A 21576-nucleotide genomic window follows, 5' to 3' on the forward strand; every position below is an offset into this window, starting at 1 on the left:
TAGTGGTGGCTCTCTGGACAGGCTGGGGTCAGATACTTCAGGGAATGTTCCCTCTGGAGGCGGGGCATTGCTTCCCCCATCCCCAATCTTGCTGGGATTTCCATAGACTGTGGAGTTGGGGGTGTGGAAAGGAGGGCTGTGGTTTCCTGTCCCCATGGCTTCCTGTCCACTGGCATCTCCTGATCTACTGGGAGCCCTGGTGTTGGGACCAGCAGGACATGGAGTCTGAGCCATTGGATGGTCCCGACTGGTACACAGAAGGGCTACAGTGTACAGCTGACCTCTGTAGAGTCATCCCCTCACCACCTGCAAACCTGGTTGTCTTTCAGCCTGTGGATCCAGCAGTGAAATCATAGAGGGTCCCAAGAATGTCACAGCCCTGAAGGGCTCGGAGGCTCGCTTCAACTGCACCATCTCCCAGGGCTGGAAGCTCGTCATGTGGGCTCTGAGAGGCACAGTGGTGCTGAGCATGACACCTAATGAGACCATCATCACCAGTGACCGCTTCACTTCGGCAAGCTACCAAGAGGGCGGGAACTTCATCTCTGAGATGATAATTCATGACGTGCAACTCAGCGATGCCGGGCAAGTCAAATGCAGCCTTCAGAACAGCAATCGGGATGGAGCCGCCTTCCTTTCTGTTCAAGGTGTGTATGCAGGCAACTCTGATGAGGAGCACTTGCAGTCCTCTGGATAAAACATCAGGTTGCAAAGAAGCTTCTGAAGCTCATGTCATGTGGGGACATCTAGGGTCAGCCTTCTGTTGGTACCATGCTTGGAATTATTCTGAACTGATGGATATTTTGCTGTTTATTTATCATCTCTCCCTCTCTCTCCCTTCTTCCCTGCCTTCCTTCTTCCATGTGTGGACTTGCCTTTGGCTGATATTATGCTTCTAATTTCTCTGAACTGACTAGTGTTTGTTGTTTTCTCATGTGTTTATTTCTCTCCTCCCTTCCTCACTGTCTTTCTACTTTCTTTCTTCCTGCTTCTCTTCCCCTCCCCTTCCATCTTTCCATTCCTTTATTTTCCATTTTCTCTTATTAAGGCTATGAAAGACAGGTTTTTTTTTTTTTTTTTTAATCACTTTCCCATCTGACCAATTTCAGTTCGAACAGCTTTTCTGGAAGTGTATCCTGGAATTCTAAGGCCAGTTGTGGTCGTTCGTCTTTGACTTAGAGAGAGAGAGTTGACAATCATTGCCCTTTTCCTAGTTTTTCATATCCTGGCTCTGTTTCTTTACCTGAAATCATGTATCAATTTTGAATCATGCTTTAACTTTTTCCTCTTTCTGGCTGAATTTTCCTAATCTCTTTCCTGCCCCTAGTGAGTCTTACAATCAATGGTGCGTGTTCACTCAACCCTACCATGTCTCTTAGAGAAAATAAAACAGTAACAAAATTTATAACAATGGACAACTTACTTTTCCTTTTATCGTTCATTTTCATTATAGGGAAGTTGTGGCATCAAAGGTAATTTTGAGGTGCTGAAGATTATGCTACATAGTGAACAAAATAAAAGGATACTTTACAAAGATTCAGAATATCTTTATCAATGTTTAATCATTTTGCATTCCTTGAAAATGTAACTATGTAATATTTATAGATGTATTGGAGCTTTTAGAGTTCCTGATTTCTATGGCAGCATCTCTTTTAACAGACTACATTGTGGCTTTGAAATTTTTTCTTATGTATATTTATTTGTTAGTTCAGGAGAAATTTCCGATGATTTGGTCTATATTTGCACTGCTGTCAAATCAAGTTTGATAATGTTTGGTGGAGATACAGGTCTACCTGTTTCTACTTGCTTATTTTTAAATTTAGCCAAATTGTTTTATCTTTATTTTTATGTGTCCTTGATTTTGTGTGGCTTAATTAAGGGTACAATGATACTCTCTAAAGTGATCATGTGAGGCTACCTGGATTATTGGCTTAGTTTGCACAGTGAAATTGTTCCTCTATTACTTTGTGGTAAAAGGAAAGAGCGCAGGACAAGGAATCAAAGATATGAGTGCTGGTTTTGTTGTCATCCCACCTTGGAGACTCCTGGAATGGCTCAATTTCTTTATCTTTAAAGTGGGGATAAGGCTCCCCTGCTCACATCACAGGTTTACCCTGAGGATCAGATGAAAAACTGGCTGAGGGTGGTTTGAAGACCCCCATGCTCTGTCTGTTTCAGTTTCCTGCCTATGAAGCTGGGGGCCAGAGAAGTCTGGGGGTTAACAGCAGAGGCATGGGAGCCTGGCTGCCAGATCAAATTCCAGCTTTATTGCTAACTGTGTGACCTTGAACATACTACTTAGTGACCTTGTGCTGTAGTTTCCTCATCACAGGGCAGTTGTGAGATCAAAAGAGTAGGTCTATATAAACGCCTTTAGGTCAGCACCTGATTCAGAGCAATCTCCATGTAGTCATTTGCTATTATTTATTGTGTTCCCAATAGGAGCATGCCATTGCATTAGGCATTTAAGGAAGACTCAAAGGTAAGTGCAATAAGACACAATCCTGTCCTCAAGAATTCGAGAAGAGTGGATAGGGACTTCCCTGGTGGTTCAGTGGTTAAGAATCCACCTTGTGAAGGAGAGGACTCGGGTTTGATCCCTGGTCAGGGAACTAAAATCCCACATGCCACGGAGCAGCTAAGTCTGCCTGCCACAACTACAGAATCTGTGTGCCACATGAAAGATCCTGCAGGCTGCAACAAAGGTCCTGTGTGCAGCAACTAAGACCCGACACAGCCAAATAAATATTAAAAAAAAAAGAGTTGATGCTGGAGCTGAAGCCCCAGTACTTTGGCCACCTGACACGAAGAGCCGACTCATTAGAAAAGACACTGATGGTGGGAAAGATTGAAGGCAGGAGGAGAAGGTGGCTGGCAGAGGATGAGACGGTTGGATGGAATCACTGACTCAGTGGACATGAGTTTGAGCAAACCCCCGGAGATGGCGAAGGACAGGGGAGCCTGGTGTGCTGCAGTCCATGGGGTCACAGAGTCAGACACGATAGAGTGACGGGACAACAACAACAAAGTGGATAATGCAGGGGCATAAACAACAGCGGTGCAGTGTAGTTGCTGGCCAGTGCAATGAGAGGGAGACAAGGTCAGGTTCAAGTTGTGAAGGGAGATGAGAGACTCAATGAAGTATTCTAGGTTGGCTCCAGGGAGCAGGTGCCATATGAGAGGTGCTTTGAAAGTCTGTAGAAAACAGGCAAAATGGAGAAATACCTCTGGATCAAGGAAACAAGGTCAAAGACATGACTTGCTGTTGCTATGCTTTTGGCATATCAGATTCTTAAATCCATGTGGTTTTATAGCATCTTGCTGGAAGCTATGAATCTATAAAGTCGCCTGAACACTGCAAACGTGCATTTTTTAATGTTGATAATTACTGTGGCCTTTGGTTTTTAACACAGATGGAAGAACAAGCATCTAGGGAAGATATAGTCTTCCCCAAGATCGCGTGGAAGGAACCCACAGATTGAGACAGAACTGCATCCATTTATCTTGATTGTAATGATCTGAATGGCACTTCATTCAGTTTACTTCAAAAGACTGTTTTTTTCCCCTTCCCGTGTATCCACAAGAAAAATAAAGAGAGCTTACATAACTGCATGTTGAGTCATCCTAAATCTATGTGGATGTTCTAGCTATCACCTTGTGAAAAGTGTTTCACACCACTGGATGACCTTTGTGAAAGCCCGTGAGTGGGAAAAAGTGGATCACCTATACATACTGAAAAAGAAAATGCTTCAGATTGAGTGTTTCTATTTACTGCCCAATCCACCAATTAATCACACACTGAAATCTAGACCTCAGGTGTTTTGAGGGCCACTAATACTGGCATACAAAATCACTAAAGCAGCAGTATTCCACTCCAGTTCCTGTCTTCTTAAACATCTCCATCATGAAACAATGAATGAAATGAAAAGAATAAGCACAAACCCCTGCAGCCTGCAGAGGGACAAATCCGTTCCTCTCTCATTATATTTACAGTAATCCTTGAGATAACTAATGTGCTTCACTTACTCTAAGACACTATCCAAGAAAGAAATAATGGGAAATCTAACATTTCAGAGTAAGAAGGGCTTTCAGAGCTGACTCCGTTCAGTCTAGTCTGGAAACTCCCCAGCGTCTTCCCATGTTCTTTCAGGGTGGTTTATGAGAATACATGTCTCCACAGTCATACTAAGATGTTATTGCCTTTCTCATGCATTGTCATGAATGTACAGGGAGTTTCCCACTGTACACTGGGAAGGGCTGCATAATTTAGTGGACCGGCATTTTCCAAGTGGCTGATGTATGATACAAAATCATGCAAGGATAAAAGATCCACTCAAAGTGCCAGCTAAAGCAATGAATTCTAATGTAACGGAATAAAAGTTTATTTGTGTGGTTTCAGTTTATAGTGTGTGTGAAAGTCGCTCATTTGTGTACGACCTTTTGCAAGGTCGTACGACCCCATGGACTGTAGCCAGCCAAGTTCCTCTGTCCATGGAATTTTCCAGGTCAGAATACTGGAGTGGGTAGCCATTCCCTTCTCCAGGGGGTCTTCCCAACCCAGGGATTGAACCCAGGTCTCCCGCATTGCAGGCAGATTCTTTACCATCGGAGCTACCAGGGAAGCCCTCCACAGAGTAACTAAACTTTAAGAAAACACTACTTGTCAAGTTTAGGTGTAGTATTAAAGAATAGCCATGATTATCTGAAAAGCCTCCTTACCACTCCAACCATATATCTGTGTGAAGTTAGATTTTCATGTTTTCTTTATATAATCCAAGAAAGCAATATATGCCAACAGATTGAAGGCAGCCACATGATGTTAAAGAGATTTGCATAAATAGAAAACAATGTCATTTTTCTTACTAATTTATTTTGGGTTAAATATATTTTTCATAAAAATATGTTAATCCGTATTAACCAGCAAAAGTGTTAGTTGCTCAGTTGTGTCCGACTATTTGTGACCCCTTGGACTATAGTCCCCTACGCTCCTCTGTCCATGGAATTCTCCAGGCAAGAATGCTAGAGTGGTTAGCCATTCCCTTCTCCAGGGGATCTTCCTGACCCAGTGATCAAGCCTGGGGCCTTCTGCATTGCAGGCAGATTCTTTATCTTCTGAGCCATCTGGCAAGTAATGGGTTACTGATGTTATTTTAAAATATGTGTTTGAAAATAAGCAAATATTTAATTCTAATTTCAAATATGGGAAATATAGATAGACCCCACCTAAACCAAAAGTCTTTGGCATCCTCAGCGGTTTTTAAGAATATGAAAGGTATTAAAACCAAAATGTTTGGGAACCACTGATCTAAGTTAAAGCCTCTTGCTCACCAGGTAGTAAAAAGAGAGCCTGAGAATTTCAGTGATCTGCCCAAGGTGATAACAATTTTGTGGGAAAGTCAGGATCCAGAACAGATTCTTTGATTCTTAGTCCAGTGTTTTTTCCATTATAAAATGTGAGAGGGAGTTTTAGGAAATTTTAATTTGAATGTTTCAATGTCTATGTAATTCACTAAGGCTGTGTCTTTTCCGGGGCCAATCCTCAGGTTATTTTAGTAATAGTAGCACATACAAGTGCTATTTTCAAATGGGTTATTTGCAGTGTGAGCCCTGGCATATGCAAGGGAGTCTTTACTAAAAACTTTAAAATAATTGATCTAATATATTTTGATACAGGATTTAAGGTAATTATTTCTATGACTAGATTAGATTTGAATCTAATTTGTACCTAGAAAAATATTTTAAGGCAATATCATAGGAAATTATATTTTAAAATGTGTTGTCCCAAAATAAAGAAAAATGAATCAAAGAAGGCCAGGAGAGACTTGCTTCCATCATGAAACTCTGAGATGTGTTCTCTCTACAATGAAAAGAATGTAAAGGTTCTTTCCCTTTTTGCATTGATTCTTAGGGCAGCCCAGGACAAGTTTGCCACTCTGCTGCAGTGATCCTGTAGCCCTCTGTGGTGGGCACATTCATCCCATCTTTCCCATGTAATTTATATTTCCCTGGATCCTGATTTTTTTTTTTTAAGAAAACGCTTATTGTTTATTGCCTGTGAAATTTAACAAGGATATTTTCAAAAGGTAATAACAATCAGAGAATATTGCTTTAAGACAATTAAACAAACCCTTAAGTGAAAAAATGAAAAAACACGGAAAGATGTGAATTACAGATTTGTTATAATTAACAACAAAATAAATGATCAGTGAAGGTGAAAGACAAGTCCCTAAGAATTCGGTGAAAGAATACAATTAAATAGAGATATAAATAGATAACCACCTGAAGAATGAGTCCCAGGGTTTCTATATGCATATACTAGGGATTCTAGATAAATGGAATAGAACAGAAAGAGGAAATGCAATCAAAACTAATAGAAAAAAATTACGTGTTGAAAGAGAACACGAGTGTTTGAATTAAGTATGCTTCCCAAGTCCCTGGATCCTGATTTTTTATTTATTCATTTTCTCTGGAATCTGTATTTTCTGGTGAGCCACCTCCCCTTCTTCCATGGGCCTGACAGGTGTAAGCTGAATACACAGATCAAACCTGACTTACGGCTTCCGGATACAGACACAGTCAATTTGGGCTGGGGAAGACAGCGCTCATGCAATGTGATCTAAAGGAAAATTTTTGGAAAAATCTGGCTCTGAGAGGCATGATCATTCCCTCGAACATTTCTCTTTTCTCCTTTAGTCATGGGGCAGTTGCTCATTCCTGGAGGCAGCCTTGTAGTCATTGAGGATAAGCCTTGTAATGTGACTTGCCGTGCACTGAACTGGACCCTGCTCCCAGATCTTTCCTGGGAGATAGGGGTTCCCGTGAGCCATTCGAGCTATTATTCCATCCCGGAGCCTGAGGACCTTCAAAGTGCAGTGAGCGTCCTTGCTCTGACACCACAGGGCAATGGCACTGTGACTTGTGTGGCTGAGATGAAGGGGCTGGACGTCCGTGAGTCTGTAACTGTCAATCTCACTGTGGTTCAGCCTCCCTTGGGTAAGTGAAGACTTTTTGCTTCATATAAAGTAAATTATTATTGCATGCTTTACATTTTATGTACTGTGCTGCTTAATCAACGATGCTCAGGAAAATCGTATGGTGACCTTGATCTCAGGAAGGGATGGTGATGGAGACAAAGGACTTGTGTCAGCTTCTTGACCCTGTAATTTCACGTTTAAATTCCCTCTTCAAGTGTTTTCTCTCTTTTCTACTTACATATGGAAATCACTGAGAATCTTGACAGCTACTTAAAAAAGAGCATTAAGTTTTCAGATATAAATTCTTGAATTCAGTGTTTTTCTCTAGCTCTCACCTGTTGTTCCTGTCTGATCCCATCCCCTGCACCAATAGGAAAGGATTCTTCTAACTTTTGAGGAAGGTGTGCATTTTCTCAGGGATTCCTTCCAACCTTAGTGGAATTAGGAGGGATCATTTTTTTTACACAGCAAATCTAGTATATCTGAAAGTACCAGGTCTATGCATTTTTTAAAAAATGTACAAGATGACATCAGATCAGATCAGTCGCTCAGTCGTGTCCAGCTCTTTGCGACCCCATGAATCACAGCATGCCAGGCCTCCCTGTCCATCACCAACTCCTGGAGTTCACTGAGACTCACGTCCATTGAGTCAGTGATGCCATGCAGCCATCTCATCCTCTGTCGTCCCCTTCTCCTCCTGCAAAATTTAGATCCAAAGAGAATCTGCTGTAGGGTCCTTGTTGTTCAGTCACTAAGTCATGTCTGACTCTTTGCAACCCCCTGACCCCATGGACTGCCGCATGCCAGGCTTCCCTGTCCTCGGAGTTTGCTTAAGTACATGTTCACTGTATTGATAATGCCATCATCAACAGGGTCCTTGGCAAATGCCAGACTCTGACCACACATCTTCATGGGGCCTCTCTGAGCCTGCTTGGGCTCAGAAAGCACAGGGGTCGGGGCTGGAGATTTGCTTTCACACGTACATTTTGGAAAAGTGAAAGGAAAGGAGGCCCAGAGAAGGACTACACTCTGTTCCAGGTCGAATGCTGACGGCACAGAGGGATCCCGAAGCCAGGATGAGTTCTCCCATGTTGCATAACTCTTCCCACTATGAAAATATCTTCACTTAAGATCTTCCAAAGTTTGGAACAAAGTTACAGCCATAGCAAGATTAATAATAACAAAAATAAAAAACAGTATTACATATCACTTATTAAGTAAAGACTATTTTTTTCCAGCTCAGTGTTTTGCTTTATTATTTTTTAAAATTTTTATTGGTGTATACTGATTTAAAAAATGTTGTGTTAGTTTCTGCTGTACAGTTAAGTGAATCAGCTATATGTATACACACCAAACAATGTATCTCCTCTTTAAATACACTAGTTTAAGTGGTTCTCAAATATTAACCAAATTAGCCTGCACAGCTTTCTCATGAGTGGATGCTGTTATATTCTCCTGTAAAGATGAGACGACAGGGGAGCATTGTTTGGAACATGTCCATGTTTATAGTAGATGGCAGAGGTGGCCTTGCCAGTGTGTGTCGAATCTGCTTACCTGTCCACTCTGCCCTTCCACTGTGAGCAGCCCTGGAAGGTGTGTGAGTGTCCTGGGGCCATGTAACCTCAGACTGGGTGCTTAAACAACAGGCATGGTTTCTCTCAAAGCTCTGGAGGCTGGGTGTCTGAGATCAAGGTGTGGACAGGGTTGGCTTCTTCTCAGGACCAGTTTGTTCCAGACCTCTCCCCCAGCTGTTACTGAACCAAGGTCACTCTGCTCACTGCACAACAGCCGGATAAATCCAAGAGATGAGATATTGAGGCAAGGAATATGACTTTATTCAGAAAGTCAGCTGACTGAGAAGGTGGCAGACTAATGCCTCAAAATAACCATCTTATTGGGGTTTGGATGTCAGGTTCTTTTACAGAACAGAGATAGGGGGTTGGGTGAGGAAACAAAGTATAAAGAGGCCATTAATCTTGTAAATATCTCCTAGAATGGCAATCCTCAGGCAGGGGATGCATTTATTTCTTTCATCCTGCCACCCACATGTGGACAGGGGCCTGAACAAAGGCATTTTGGTTTAACATTCAGGTAGAGGGGCAGGGTTTTCTGAGGCAAGCCACTTTGTATGGGCAGTATCCTTTCAGTGAACAAAAGCAGCAGGAAGCAAAGGTTAAAGAAACAGATCCAAATGAAGCTGTAATTGGTTCTTCCCTGTAACACAGCTTCTGGTGGCTTGCTGGCCATCTGTGGTGTCCCTTGGCTTATGGACACTGCCACTGATCTCTGCCTTCGTCTTCACATGATGTTCTCCCTATGTGTGTGGCTGTGTCCAAACTCCACCCACTTCCTTTTTAAAAAAAAAAAAAAATAAAGACACCAGTCATATTGGATAAGGGGCCACTCTATCCAGTGATGTTAAGATGACCTCATCTTAACTAAATTCCATCTTCAACAATACTGTTTCCAAACAAGGTCACATTCTGAGGCTCTAGAATATAGGACTTTAACAAATGAATTTTGCATGTGTGCATGCTAAGTCACTTCAGTCCTTTTCAACTCTTTGCAGCCCTTTGAACTGTAGCTCTCTTCTCTGTCCATGGGATTCTCCAGGCGAAAATACTGGAATGGGTTACCATGCCCTCCTCCAGGGGATCTTCCTGACCCAGGGACTGAAACCAGGTCTCTTATGTCTCCTGCATTGGCAGGTGGGTTCTTTACCACTAGTGCCACCGGGGAAGCTTGGGGAGAGACAATTCACTGCACAACAGATGATGTCTCTGTGAACCTGTAAAAAGCCATTTAGAGCCTAATGTGTTTGGATCCTGTTACCCTGAACTTTATACTGCAGGTGATCATCCCCAGTGTAGTACCAGCACAAGCCCACGCTCTTGATGTTTGGCCCTTTTCTCCAACTCAGACACCCCCAGAGACCAGGCAGACGACAAAAATGAAAGCATGGGTGAATACACGTGTCAGGTAGGAGACAGATCGTAGGGGCTTGTTAGGAATCAGACAGCATGCCCTATCCACACAGAGCAGGTGGACCAGCTCCAGCTGGTGATTGCCAACAGAAATGGGAGCTCAGGACTGCCAGAGCTTTGACCTGCTTCTGTGAATATCTGTCTTTTTGATGGTAAAGATCACAGAGATCTGTGGGTTTTTTTTTTTTTTTTTAAGTCAGGGTTAACTTATTTCAGCTTATGAGACTCCAAAGAATTTAGTTTATTTCCTACTAAGACTATATATGTATATGAAGAGGAAGCTAGAATTCAAACCTAACTTGCTTTCCTTACTAGTTTGGACAATTAAAAACCTTTAGAAGAGTTGCAAGAATAGTACAAGGAGTACCAATGTATCTTCACTTAGACACAACAGATGTGAACACCTTCTCACGTTTGCTTCTCTCTCTCATCTTTTCTTTCCCTCCCTCCCTCCTTGTCTTCCCCCTCCCTGTCTTCTGTCCATCCTTCCCTCCCTATTTTTACAATTTTTTTTCCTCTCTCTCTTTCCTTCCTTCCTTCCCTTCTTTCCTTCTTTCCCATTTAAGATTTGCTTGGAGGTTTATGACACTTTACCCCTAAATACCCCAGGATATGTATCATAAGAACAAGGCCATTCTAATTAACTCCAATGTTCTTGCAAGTCAGGAACTTTAACATTGATACAATACTATTATACAATATTCAGTTCATATTCAAATTTCTCCCATTGTCCTTTCTAGATGTTTCTCCCCCCAAGCCAGTATCCAGCTAAAGACCATGTGTTACCTTTGGTTGTCATGTCTTCTTCGGTCTCCTTTAATATCCAGTGGTACTCCCACCTTTTTTGTCTTTTCTAATAAAAACATCTTTGAAGGATCCAGACCTTTATCGCAAGAAGCCCTTCAATATGGATTTGTCTCAGTTTTCCCAACATTCTTGATGAAGGTCAAATATTTTTGCCAAGTTATGAGTAATGTCATGTGGGCGCATGATGCCAGTTTTATTGATTACTGGTAATAAGTTTGATCATCTGATTAAAGCACCATCCCCTAGATTTCTTTATTGTAAAGGTACATTTTAGCTTTTATAATTAATATGTAATCTACAAGTACTGTGTGAATATCTGTTTCTTGACAGTCTTTCACCTAATAATATTTGCATTCATGAATAAGTCATTGCCCAAATCAGTTATTTCTTTGGTGGTTGTAAAAGAATGATTTTCTGGTTCCACCATTTTTCTATATTTTTTAGTTGTCATTTTTCTGTAATGGGTTTCTTAGGTGACACAGTGATAAAGAATCTTCCTGCCAGTGCAGGAGACATAAGAGACGGGTTCCATCCCTGAGTTGGGAAGATCCCCTGCAGTAGGAAACAGCAACCCACTCCAGTAATCGTGCCTGGATAATCCTGTGGACAAGGAGCCTGGCAGGCTACAGTCCAGGGAGTCACAAAGAATTGGACGTGACTGAACAAATGAGCACACACATTCTTCTGCAAAGAAGAGACATCGCTGTCTCTTTCTTCCTTTTCTTTCTTCTTCTTCTTCTTTTTTTTTTTCTTACAGTTTGGTGTGGACTCATTTTTATCCAATACATTGTAATTTACTCCCATCACTATCCGTTTTGATATTCCAATTTTGACCAGGGGGAATCCTTTCCAGCTGGCTCTGGTGTCCTGACGTGTCCCTCTTAGTTTCTGAGCACTTGGCTCATTAAAATGTTCCAAATTTTCTTTGCATTACCCCTGTTCTGGCCTGGAATTGACCATCTCTCCAAGGAGCCAACCCAGCTTGCTTTCAGGCAGTTTAAATGTGACAAAGTATGGTCCAGGGTTTGAAAGGGAAGATTGAAAAAAAAGTTCTATTAGCACCAAATGGTACGAAACTGTTCAAACCACACACTTTATTAAGGCAATAATGCAACAAAGAGCTCTGGTCTGACTAATGATGCCTTGGAGAAATGGATCTGGAGATGAGCTTGTCTGCAAAGTTTGTCTTTTTTTTTTAAAACAACTTAAGATCTTTTACTGACAGCCTCAATGTAACAGTTGGAATGTTAAGACACTTACTCGTATAGAGTTGAACATTTCTGTTTTGGGTTTATGTCCCACAGCTTCTTATTACGGACAACATACTCATTACTATGCTGTTCATACAGAGCTTCAAATTCTTCTATATCCTGCTGAAGGTGATCAGGCACTACAAAGGGGCCCGCAGAATTTAAACTGCGTTTGCTGAAGTGACAGTCTCATTGTTTGGTGTGACTGAAGGTGTTCCAGATCCAACTAACATAGGCTTTGAATCTTTTGGCTTCTCAAAGTTTGTCTTTTGTAGGGAAAGGGGAGGGGCATTCACTTTCCCTTGATAGGGTTTAACTCGGCTGAATTCTTCTTAGCCCGGCACCAGTGAAGTGAGCAGCTTAATTATGGCATCTGGAGATCCAACAGCTTCACAGAGGAGAGCGTGATGTGTATGTTGCAATGAGACCCATTTTATTGGACTCATCTGGAGATGGGTAATTTGTTTCTAAATTATTCATCAAGATCGAGAGCAGCTGGTGGCTGGTGGTGTGTTGTGTGTTTTATGCAAGTTTTAGTAGCTGAAGACCTCGTTACCACCTGGGCTAGGGGAGTTGGCTTCTGGAAGCCAAGCCACGTTTATGAAGAGCCGAGAGTGCATGAGGCTGTGCTTGTTCAAGCTTCCTCAGGAATCAGATAAAAGCATCAGTTCTGCCACCCATTTCCTAAAAGTGCAAGGAGTTTGTGTTCATTTGGGGGTAATCCTTTTGAGCCCTTGAGGAAAGTGACATTGACAGCTTAGGAAGCTTGATGAGTTTAAGCCAAAAGGTTGCATGAAGTACTTATTGATTCTATAAAGAAAAGTGTATTGAAAGGCGCATGCTGGTGTCTTTTTAAATTGATTTTCTTGATTATAGAGGTAATACAGACTTTAAGATCGCAGACATAGAGACAGCGAGAAGGTGAAAACCCCCCTCACTCCTGCCTTGGGCCAAGCTCCCTCAACCCTCTGTCTGACCATCTGGGTCATTTTCTCTGCAAACTTACAAGTGTTCAGGCTGTAGACTGAACAAGTGAAGCCATAGTTTTAGGACACACGATTGCCTTGTAGACTGGTAATTCCTGGTGAGATCTGAGTTCTGTGGGACATGGTCCTTTTGAGAGCAGACAAGAGTGGTGGGTGTGACCGTCCTTGTTGGAGTTTGGGCACTAGTTGCATGACATTGGGCGAGTCCTATGTCTTCGTGGCATAGTTTTCTTGTGGGTAAAATGAGGGGCAGGGAAGAGAATAGGATATGCATTTCCCCTCCTCGGCTGCTTGTTAAGGGAGCTTTAACACTTATGCTGATTCTCAGGCCCCACCCCAGAGTTCTGTCTCAGTCTGTGTAGTCTGGAAGCCAGCATTTATTATTATTATTATTTTAAAAAGCTCCCAAATTACTGAGCAAGCAGGATTAGGAGCTACTGAAATGGAAACTTTCTAAGGCTCAGCCTCCCAGCCCAGCCTCATCAGATGCTACTCTTCACAGCTTGATGCCAGACAGCGTGGACTCAATTCCCAGCTTGCCTTCTTACTCACAGTGTGGCATTAGGCAGGTGACTTAACCTCTCTGAGCCTCAGTTTTCTCATCTGTGAAACAGATAATAATAATCCCTACCGTCTAGGGTGGTTATTGGTATGAGAAGTAAGTGGGTTAAAACACCCGGTGCCTGCACCAGAGCCTACAGGACAGGAGAGTGAGCCACGGCTCTCATTTATTTGTGGCTTCAGTGATCTCCCATGTCCTTTCTGGTCCACATAGGAGCATATTTTGCACATTCTGGTGGTGACATTTTGCAGTCATCCTGCTGGTTTTGAGAAAGTCTATGTGCCCTTTTAAAACTCTGAGCACTTCTGTGAGAGCACCTGGGATCTATTTTCCTTTTCTTCACAGATGGGAAAAGGACAATCTCGGATCTGAGATTAAAGTCACACTGTAAATTCAGTCTTGCAGTCCTTGCGTGCAGGCAGTTATGGGAAGGAATGTAGGGAGGAAGGCAGGTGGTGTTGAACTTGGAGGTAACCTTACTTAGTCACTGTTTGTGGGTAACAGGTAACAGGTATATACCCAGGGATCGAACCTGGGTCTCCTCCATTTCAGGCAGATCCTTTATCACCTGAGCCACCAGAGAGGCCCATAGTATATCCATCTGTACCTGCAAATCTGCTTTCCATCTTGAATCATTGTGCCCACACCCTTTGCTAAGACACAAATCAGGGACTGGTGTCCACTGAGAGTCCCTAATTCTTATAGGACCTGGGCTGCAACTTTCCAGGCAGGAATTTTCCAGATTAGAGACCCAACGTGGCAGAATAAAGAGTCAGCGACTCTGGGGCTTCCCTGCTCTGAGCACCCTTGGCTAACCTTTAATGGAGCTTTATCCTGAGTGTCTTATTTGCACGATGAAGGGGTTGGGTAATGGATGAGATCATTCCAAGATTGTGTTTTCTGTTCACTGTCATGATTTTCATTTTATCAATGTAGGACTATTGTTTCTCTTTCTTTCAACCCACTGTAAATGTGCTCATTTAAAAATTGTTGTTGTTTAGTTGCTCAGCAGTGTCTGACTCTTTTGAGACCCCAGTGGACTGTAGCTGGCCAGGCTCCTCTGTCCATCCAATTTTCCAGGCAAGAATACTGGAGTGGGTTGCCATTTCCTTCTCCAGGGGTCTTCCTGACCCAGGGATTGAACCGTTCTCTCCTGCATTGGCAGGTGGATTCTTTACCACTGAGTCACCAGGGAAGCCTTGCTCATTTAAAACTTAGCCTCATGCTAAACATAGATACCTGTGATATATATGCATGTGTGTACATATATATATATATACATACTGTGATATCAATTAAAAGTTATTATTAAAGTAAGGAAGGAGAGCTATGATTAACCTAGACAGCATATTAAAAAGCAGAGACATTACTTTGCCAACAAAGGTCCGTCTAGTCAAGGCTATGGTTTTTCCAGTGGTCATGTATGGATGTGAGAGTTGGACTATAAAGAAAGCTGAGCACTGAAGAATTGATATTTTTAAACTGTGGTGTTGGAGAAGACTCTTGAGAATCCCTTGGACTGCAAGGAGATCCAACCAGTCCATCCTAAAGGAAATCAGTCCTGAATATTCACTGGAAGGACTGATGCTGAAGCCGAAACTCCAATCCTTTGGCCACCTGATGCAAAGAACTGACTCACTAGAAAAGACCCTGATACTGGGAAAAATTGAAGGCGGGAGAAGAAGGGGCTGACAGAAGATGAGATGGTTGGATGGCATCACTGACTCGATAAACATGACTTTGCAGAAGCTCCAGGAGTTGGTGATGGACAAGGAGGCCTGGTATGCTGCAGTCCATGGGGTCGCAAAGAGTTGGACATGACTGAGCGACTGAACTGAACTGAAGGAAGTTTCCTCTCTGTGGCTCCAATCCTAAATTATATCTGTTTAAAACACACACCCCATGCTTTTCTTGGGGTTCCCCTGGAGCAGAGAGAGGGCATAAATCTTTCTTAGGTGGGAAACTCTGTGGGAGGTTTGACCCCCAGTGTAGCGAGGTCACAGCCAATAGGAAGCAAAAATCTGAGCTGTGTGGTTCCTGATGTAAGTTGCCATGTTGATGAGAGCCTGGGGCTTTTAGGTGAGTGCAGGCATCCCTCTTTTGAAGTTGGTGGTTAAACTAAGGGACACGAGAGGCAGGCAGGGTGCAATATCACCTTCTCTCTTTCTTGGTTCTGTCTCCCATGCCAGTGAGGTGGCCTCCCTTCCTTCAAATAGGCCCTCCCTAGGGTTATCTTGCTGTACCAGATTAGGGGGAAGATTGTCATGCTAAGAAACAGCTGACCCAAGTTGGCATGCTGAGAATTTTTTCCAGCAGCAAAGGAAACGCCCCGATAGAGCGTTTGAGTAAGTCAACAGTGTGTTGACTTTTCCAGTAAGGATTTCATGCCTTTCTCTTGAATCTTGAACCAGACCCACCTACGCTGGCTCCCTTCTTATAAAAGCTTCTATTTTTTTCAAACTTCAGTTTGTAAAAAGAGTTCATCAGACCGAATTTAAGATGAGCACTGCAATCTGGAACACACGCGCTGGACCTCACAGTGTTTGGCACTTTGACCCGTGCCTCTTGAGTTTCTGAACAGCCTGGTGGGCTGAGAATTGTTACTAACGTGTGAGCCCAAGATTAAAGGGAGCATAGACACACGGTGACCATGAAATTTGATTGTTCTATTGACATGGAACCCGAAGCTCTCTAAGTCACAAGGCTTCTGAAGAGTGGACAGAGTGTGAAGATCCTAAAGCAGTTCTGGGTTTAATAATTTTGTCATCATATCAGTGGGAGGGAGAATATAGGGGTTCCCTGGAATGTGGCAGTTTGCTTGGGCAGTATTTATATCTTGACTGCACTCAGGGATTCTCAAAGTGTGGATCACCAACCACCTGCCTCAGAATCACCTGGGGTACCCCTGACTTGGCATCGAGGGAGCTGGCTCTGAATCCATGAGCACAGCAAGCATTTCAGGTGATGCTTGGGAGTCTGCTTTCTGTGGAGCAAGGGGATGAGTCATGTTACTCTCTGCATGTGACTGATGTTAAGGGACTGGTTTGTTTTTTGACCATATACTGTATTTTATCTCATTTTTATTTTTTTAAGTTGAAGTGTAGATGATTTACAATGCTGTGTTAGTTTCAGGTATACAGCACAGTGATCCAGGTATATATTCTTTTACAGATTATCTTCCCTAAATCATAAAATATTGAGTATAGTTTCCTGTGCTATACTGTAGGTCCTTGTTGTTTATCTATTTAAATATAGATATACCCATTTGAATGCAGAATAGCGAGGAGAGATAAGAAAGTCTTCCTCAGTGGTGCAGTGCAAAGAAATAGAGGAAAACAATGGAATGGGAAAGACTAGAGATCTCTTCAAGAAAATTAGAGATACCAAGGGAACATTTCATGCAAAGAGGGGTTCAATACAAGACAGAAATGGTATGGACCTAACAGAAGCAGAAGATATTAAGAAGAGATGGCAAGAATACACAGAAGAACTGTACATAAAAGATCTTCACTACCCCAATAATTACGATGATGTGATCACTCACCAAGAACCAGACATCCTGAAATGTGAAGTGAAGTGGGCCTTAGGAAGCATCACTATGAACAAAGCTAGTGGAGGTGATGGAATTCCAGTTGAGCTATTTTAAATCCTGAAAGATGATGCTGTGAAAGTGCTGCACTCAATATACCAGCAAATTTGGAAAACTCAGCAGTGGCCACAGGACTGGAAAAAGTCAGTTTTTATTCCAATCCCAAAGAAAGGCAATGCCAAAGAATGCTCAAACTACTGCACAACTGCACTCATCTCACACGCTGGTAAAGTAATGCTCAAAATTCTGCAAGCCAAGCTTCAACAATACATGAACCATGAACTTTCAGATGTTCAAGCTGGTTTTAGAAAAGGCAGAGGAACCAGAGACCAAATTAGTCCAGCATCCACTGGATCATGGAAAAAGCAAGAGAGTTCCAGAAAAACATCTATTTCTTCTTTATTGACTATGCCAAAGCCTTTGACTGTGTGGATCACAACAAACTGGAAAATTCTGAAAGAGGTGGGAATACCAGACCACCTGACCTGCCTCTTGAGAAATCTGCATACAGGTCAGGAAGCAACAGTTAGAACTGGACATGGAACAACAGACTGGTACCAAATAGGAAAAGGAGTACGTCAAGGCTGTCACCCTGCTTATTTAACTTATATGCAGAGTACATCATGAGAAACATTGGGCTGGAAGAAGCACAAGCTGGAATCAAGACTGACAGGAGAAATATCAGTAACCTCAGATATGCAGATGACACCACCCTTATGGCAGAAAGTGAAGAACTAAAGAGCCTCTTGATGAAAGTGAAAGAGGAGAGTGAAAAGTTGGCTTAAAGCTCAATATTCAGAAAACTAAGATCATGGCATCCAGTCCCATCACTTCATGACAAATAGATGGGGAAACAGTAGAAACAGTTTCAGATTATTTTTTGGGGCTCCAAAATCATTGTAGATGGTGATTGCATCCATGAAACTAAAAGACGCTTGCTCTTTGGAAGGAAAGTTATGACCAACCTAGATAGCATATTCAAAAGCAGAGACATTACTTTGCCAACAAAGGTCCGTCTAGTCAAGGCTATGGTTTTTCCAGTGGTCATGTATGGATGTGAGAGTTGGACTGTGAAGAAGGCTGAGCACCAAAGAATTGATGCTTCTGAACTGTGGTGTTGGAGAAGACTCTTGAGAGTCCCTTGGACTACAAGGAGATCCAACCAGTCCATCCTAAAGGAGATCAGTCCTGAATATTCATTGGAAGGACTGATATTGAAACTGAAACTCCAATACTTTGGCCACCTGATCTGAAGAGCTGACTCATTTGAAAAGATGCTGATTCTGGGAAAGATTGAAGGCAGGAGGAAAAGGGGATGACAGAGGTTGAGATGGCTAGATGGTATCACCAACTTAATGGGCATGAGTTTGAGTAAACTCCGAGAGTTGGTGATGGACAGGGAAGTCTGGCATGCTGCCGTCCATGGGATTGCAAAAAGTCGACATGACTGAGTGACTGAACTGACTGACTGATATGTTAATCTGAAACTCCCAATTTAAGGACTGACTTGTTTTAAAGCTCCATTTATGGGGCTAGGGAGGATGATATGGGGAGTGATAATTCTGTTACCTCCCCCTTCATTTTTTTGGGGGGGTAAATCTCTTTTTACCTCTATCTGTCCTAGCTTACCTCAGAAGAATGGTGGCTGATGTGGAGATACATATTAGTTTTGACTTTTCTAAAGTCCTGTAATCCTTGTCCAAGCATCTCAATATGAGGAGAAAGGTGAGTCCCAGTTCTGGCTCAGCTGCAGCTGACAGTGTAGTATACAGATTTCTCTTCTCCGTGCAGAGTCAGAAGGAAACAGTCTCTTCATCTATCCATCCATCGATTGATTCATTGGTTCAACATGCCCAATTTTAATATGCCTGTTGCCTGGGGTATAAGCAGAATAAGATGCAGTCTTTGTGGGAACAATTTAGTTTAGATAGAAGGAGAAGTATAGGAAGAATGGACCTTATAGTGGCCAGTTTCACAGACATTTAAGGTGGCATTGAATATGAGATGTTTAAAAAAGAAAGAAATATAAAAAGGCCATCATAGGTAATGCAGAGAAGCTTTGCATGAAGGACAAATGGAAAATATCTTTTTATATTATATAGTTCTTCAAAATTCAGAGTTCTCTGGATTTCAGCGCTTGTTTTGAGATAAGTCTGTGGATTATTCTGCAGTGGGATCATTGCCCATCCAGAGGTCAGCACCCAGAGGTCAACACCAAAGTATTGCTGCTGCTGGTGCTAAGTCGCTTCAGTCATGTCCAACTCTGTGCGACCCTAGGGACGGCAGCCCACCAGGCTCCCCCGTCCCTGGGATTCTCCAGGCAAGAACACTGGAGTGGGTTGCCATTTCCTTCTCCAATGCATGAAAGTGAAAAGTGAAAGTGAAGTTGCTCAGTTGTGTCCAACTCCTAGCAACCCCATGGACTATAGCCCACCAGGCTCCTCCATCCATGGGATGCTCCAGGCAAGAGTACTGGAGTGGGTTGCCATTGCCTTCTCATCAAAGCATTAGTGATCATCTATAACCATTCATGCAACTTATTCTGAGCCTTTAACTTTTAAACTATGATTTCAAGGAAAACTCTAAGTAAGAAAATCCAAGAGACATTTTTCAGCTATAGTCTCTGGTTCCAAAGTGTGGGGAGACCATTGATTTACAAGCAAATCCTATTTTTCTTCATAGAAAGTCTCTTGTTTTAATATTTTTCTAATGACTGGTATCTAATAAAATAGCACACATTTACACTGAGATGCTACCCAAGCACCCAGAGTTGAGTGACAGACTTTCTTGAAAAGCAATTCACATTTAAACAGATCAACTTAAACATGTTGTTATAAAGTTGTTTTTTAAATTTATGTTTAATTAGAGGATAATTGCTTTACAATATTGTGTTGGTTTCTGCCATATATCAACATGAATCAGTCATAGGCATACATATGTCTCCTCCCTTTTGAACCTCCTTCCCACTTCCCATCCTGTCCCACCCCTCTAGGTTGTTACAGAGCATGGAGTTTGAGCTCCCTGTGTCATACAGCAAATTCCCACCCACTATCTATTTTACATATGGTAATTTTTAAAAATTTTGTTTCCATGCTACTCTTTCAATTTGTGCCACCTCTCCTTCCCCCACTATGTCCATAAATCTGTTCTCTATGTCTGCATCTCCATTGCTGCCCTGCAAATAGATTGATCAGTACCATCTTTCTAGATTCCATATATATGTACTAGTATATGATATTTGTTTTTCTCTCTCTGACTTACTTCTGTAATAGACTATAGGTTCACCCACCTCATAGAGCTGACTCAGATGTTTTACTTTTTATGGCTGAGTAATATTCCATTGAATGTATGTACCACAGCTGCTTTATCCATTCATCTGTCGATGGACATCTAGGTTGCTTCCATGTTCTAGCTATTGTAAATAGTGCTGCAATGAATATTGGGGTACATGTGTCTTTTTCAATTATAGTTTTCTCAGGGTATATGTCCAGAAGTGGGATTGTTGGGTCATATGGTAGTTTTATTCCTAGTTTTTAAAGGAATCTCCATACTGTTCTCCATAATGGCTGATCAATTTACATTCCCACCAACAGTGCAAGAGGGTTCCCTTTTTTCCACACCCTCTCTTATTGTTTGTAGATTTTTTGATGCTGGCCATTTTGACCAATGTGAGGTGATACCTCACTGTAGTTTTGATTTGCATTTCTGTAATAATGAGCAACGTTGAACGTCTTTTCATGCATTTATTAGCCATCAGGGAAAGATTGGGAAGGTGGTGTGATCCCACTGGACTCTCCCTGATGAAGGTGAGGTTCTTTATTTGGGCTAACTGAGCCCTGAAATGTGCTGGTATGACTGGTGCTGAGTATGTAATTGTATATAATTGTATGTAATTTAAATTAGATTAAATTTCAATTTAGACAACCATACCACATGTATTGGAAAGTGCCCACTAGGGCATGGCCATGAAAGATCAAAATGGCTTTTCTTCTCTCTTTCTTTCTCTCCCCAGCTCTCCTTTTTGTTTTGATTGCACTTTTTAAAATTATCTAGACATTTCTAGAATAATTACAAATTTTCTTACTACTTCTGGCTTGCTTAATTAGCACAATGTAGTTTGCATGATCATGATTTCAGAACCCTATTTAAAGCTGTGTACATCAAAACTCTTTCTAAGGAACATGACTTTGCCATGAACGACTTGGAAATCACATCATCATTGTCATTACTTTCTGGGGGGAAACACCTTTACAATGTTATAGTACTGCTGGATACATTAATGTAAATAAAATAACAGCAACTCCAAAAGTTTACCAGTTGTTTCCATTCCTGAAAATAAATCGGTGATGAGGCATGACTTGAAACACTGAATAGGTCAGTCCAGTTCAGTCACTCAGTCATGTCCGACTGTTTGCGACCCCATG

The 21576-nt window shown here is 42.0% G+C and overlaps 1 protein-coding gene across 3 annotated transcripts in view; it reads left to right on the forward strand.

Annotated features, from left to right (window-relative positions):
• The window catches only part of IGSF5 (immunoglobulin superfamily member 5), a 52993-nt gene that overhangs the window by 13041 nt on the left and 18376 nt on the right, over positions 1 to 21576 (forward strand). For 2 of the 3 annotated variants that reach the window (XM_027546545.1, XM_027546554.1), the window contains exons 3-4: positions 330 to 647; positions 6694 to 6993. In XM_027546545.1, the coding sequence (XP_027402346.1) occupies positions 330 to 647; positions 6694 to 6993 (618 nt within the window). The remainder of the gene's footprint in view (positions 1 to 329; positions 648 to 6693; positions 6994 to 21576) is intronic. The other variant, XM_027546562.1, reaches the window with a different exon arrangement.

The sequence above is a fragment of the Bos indicus x Bos taurus genome, chromosome 1 (genome assembly GCF_003369695.1).
Source record: "Bos indicus x Bos taurus breed Angus x Brahman F1 hybrid chromosome 1, Bos_hybrid_MaternalHap_v2.0, whole genome shotgun sequence".
Taxonomy (NCBI): Eukaryota; Metazoa; Chordata; class Mammalia; order Artiodactyla; family Bovidae; genus Bos; species Bos indicus x Bos taurus.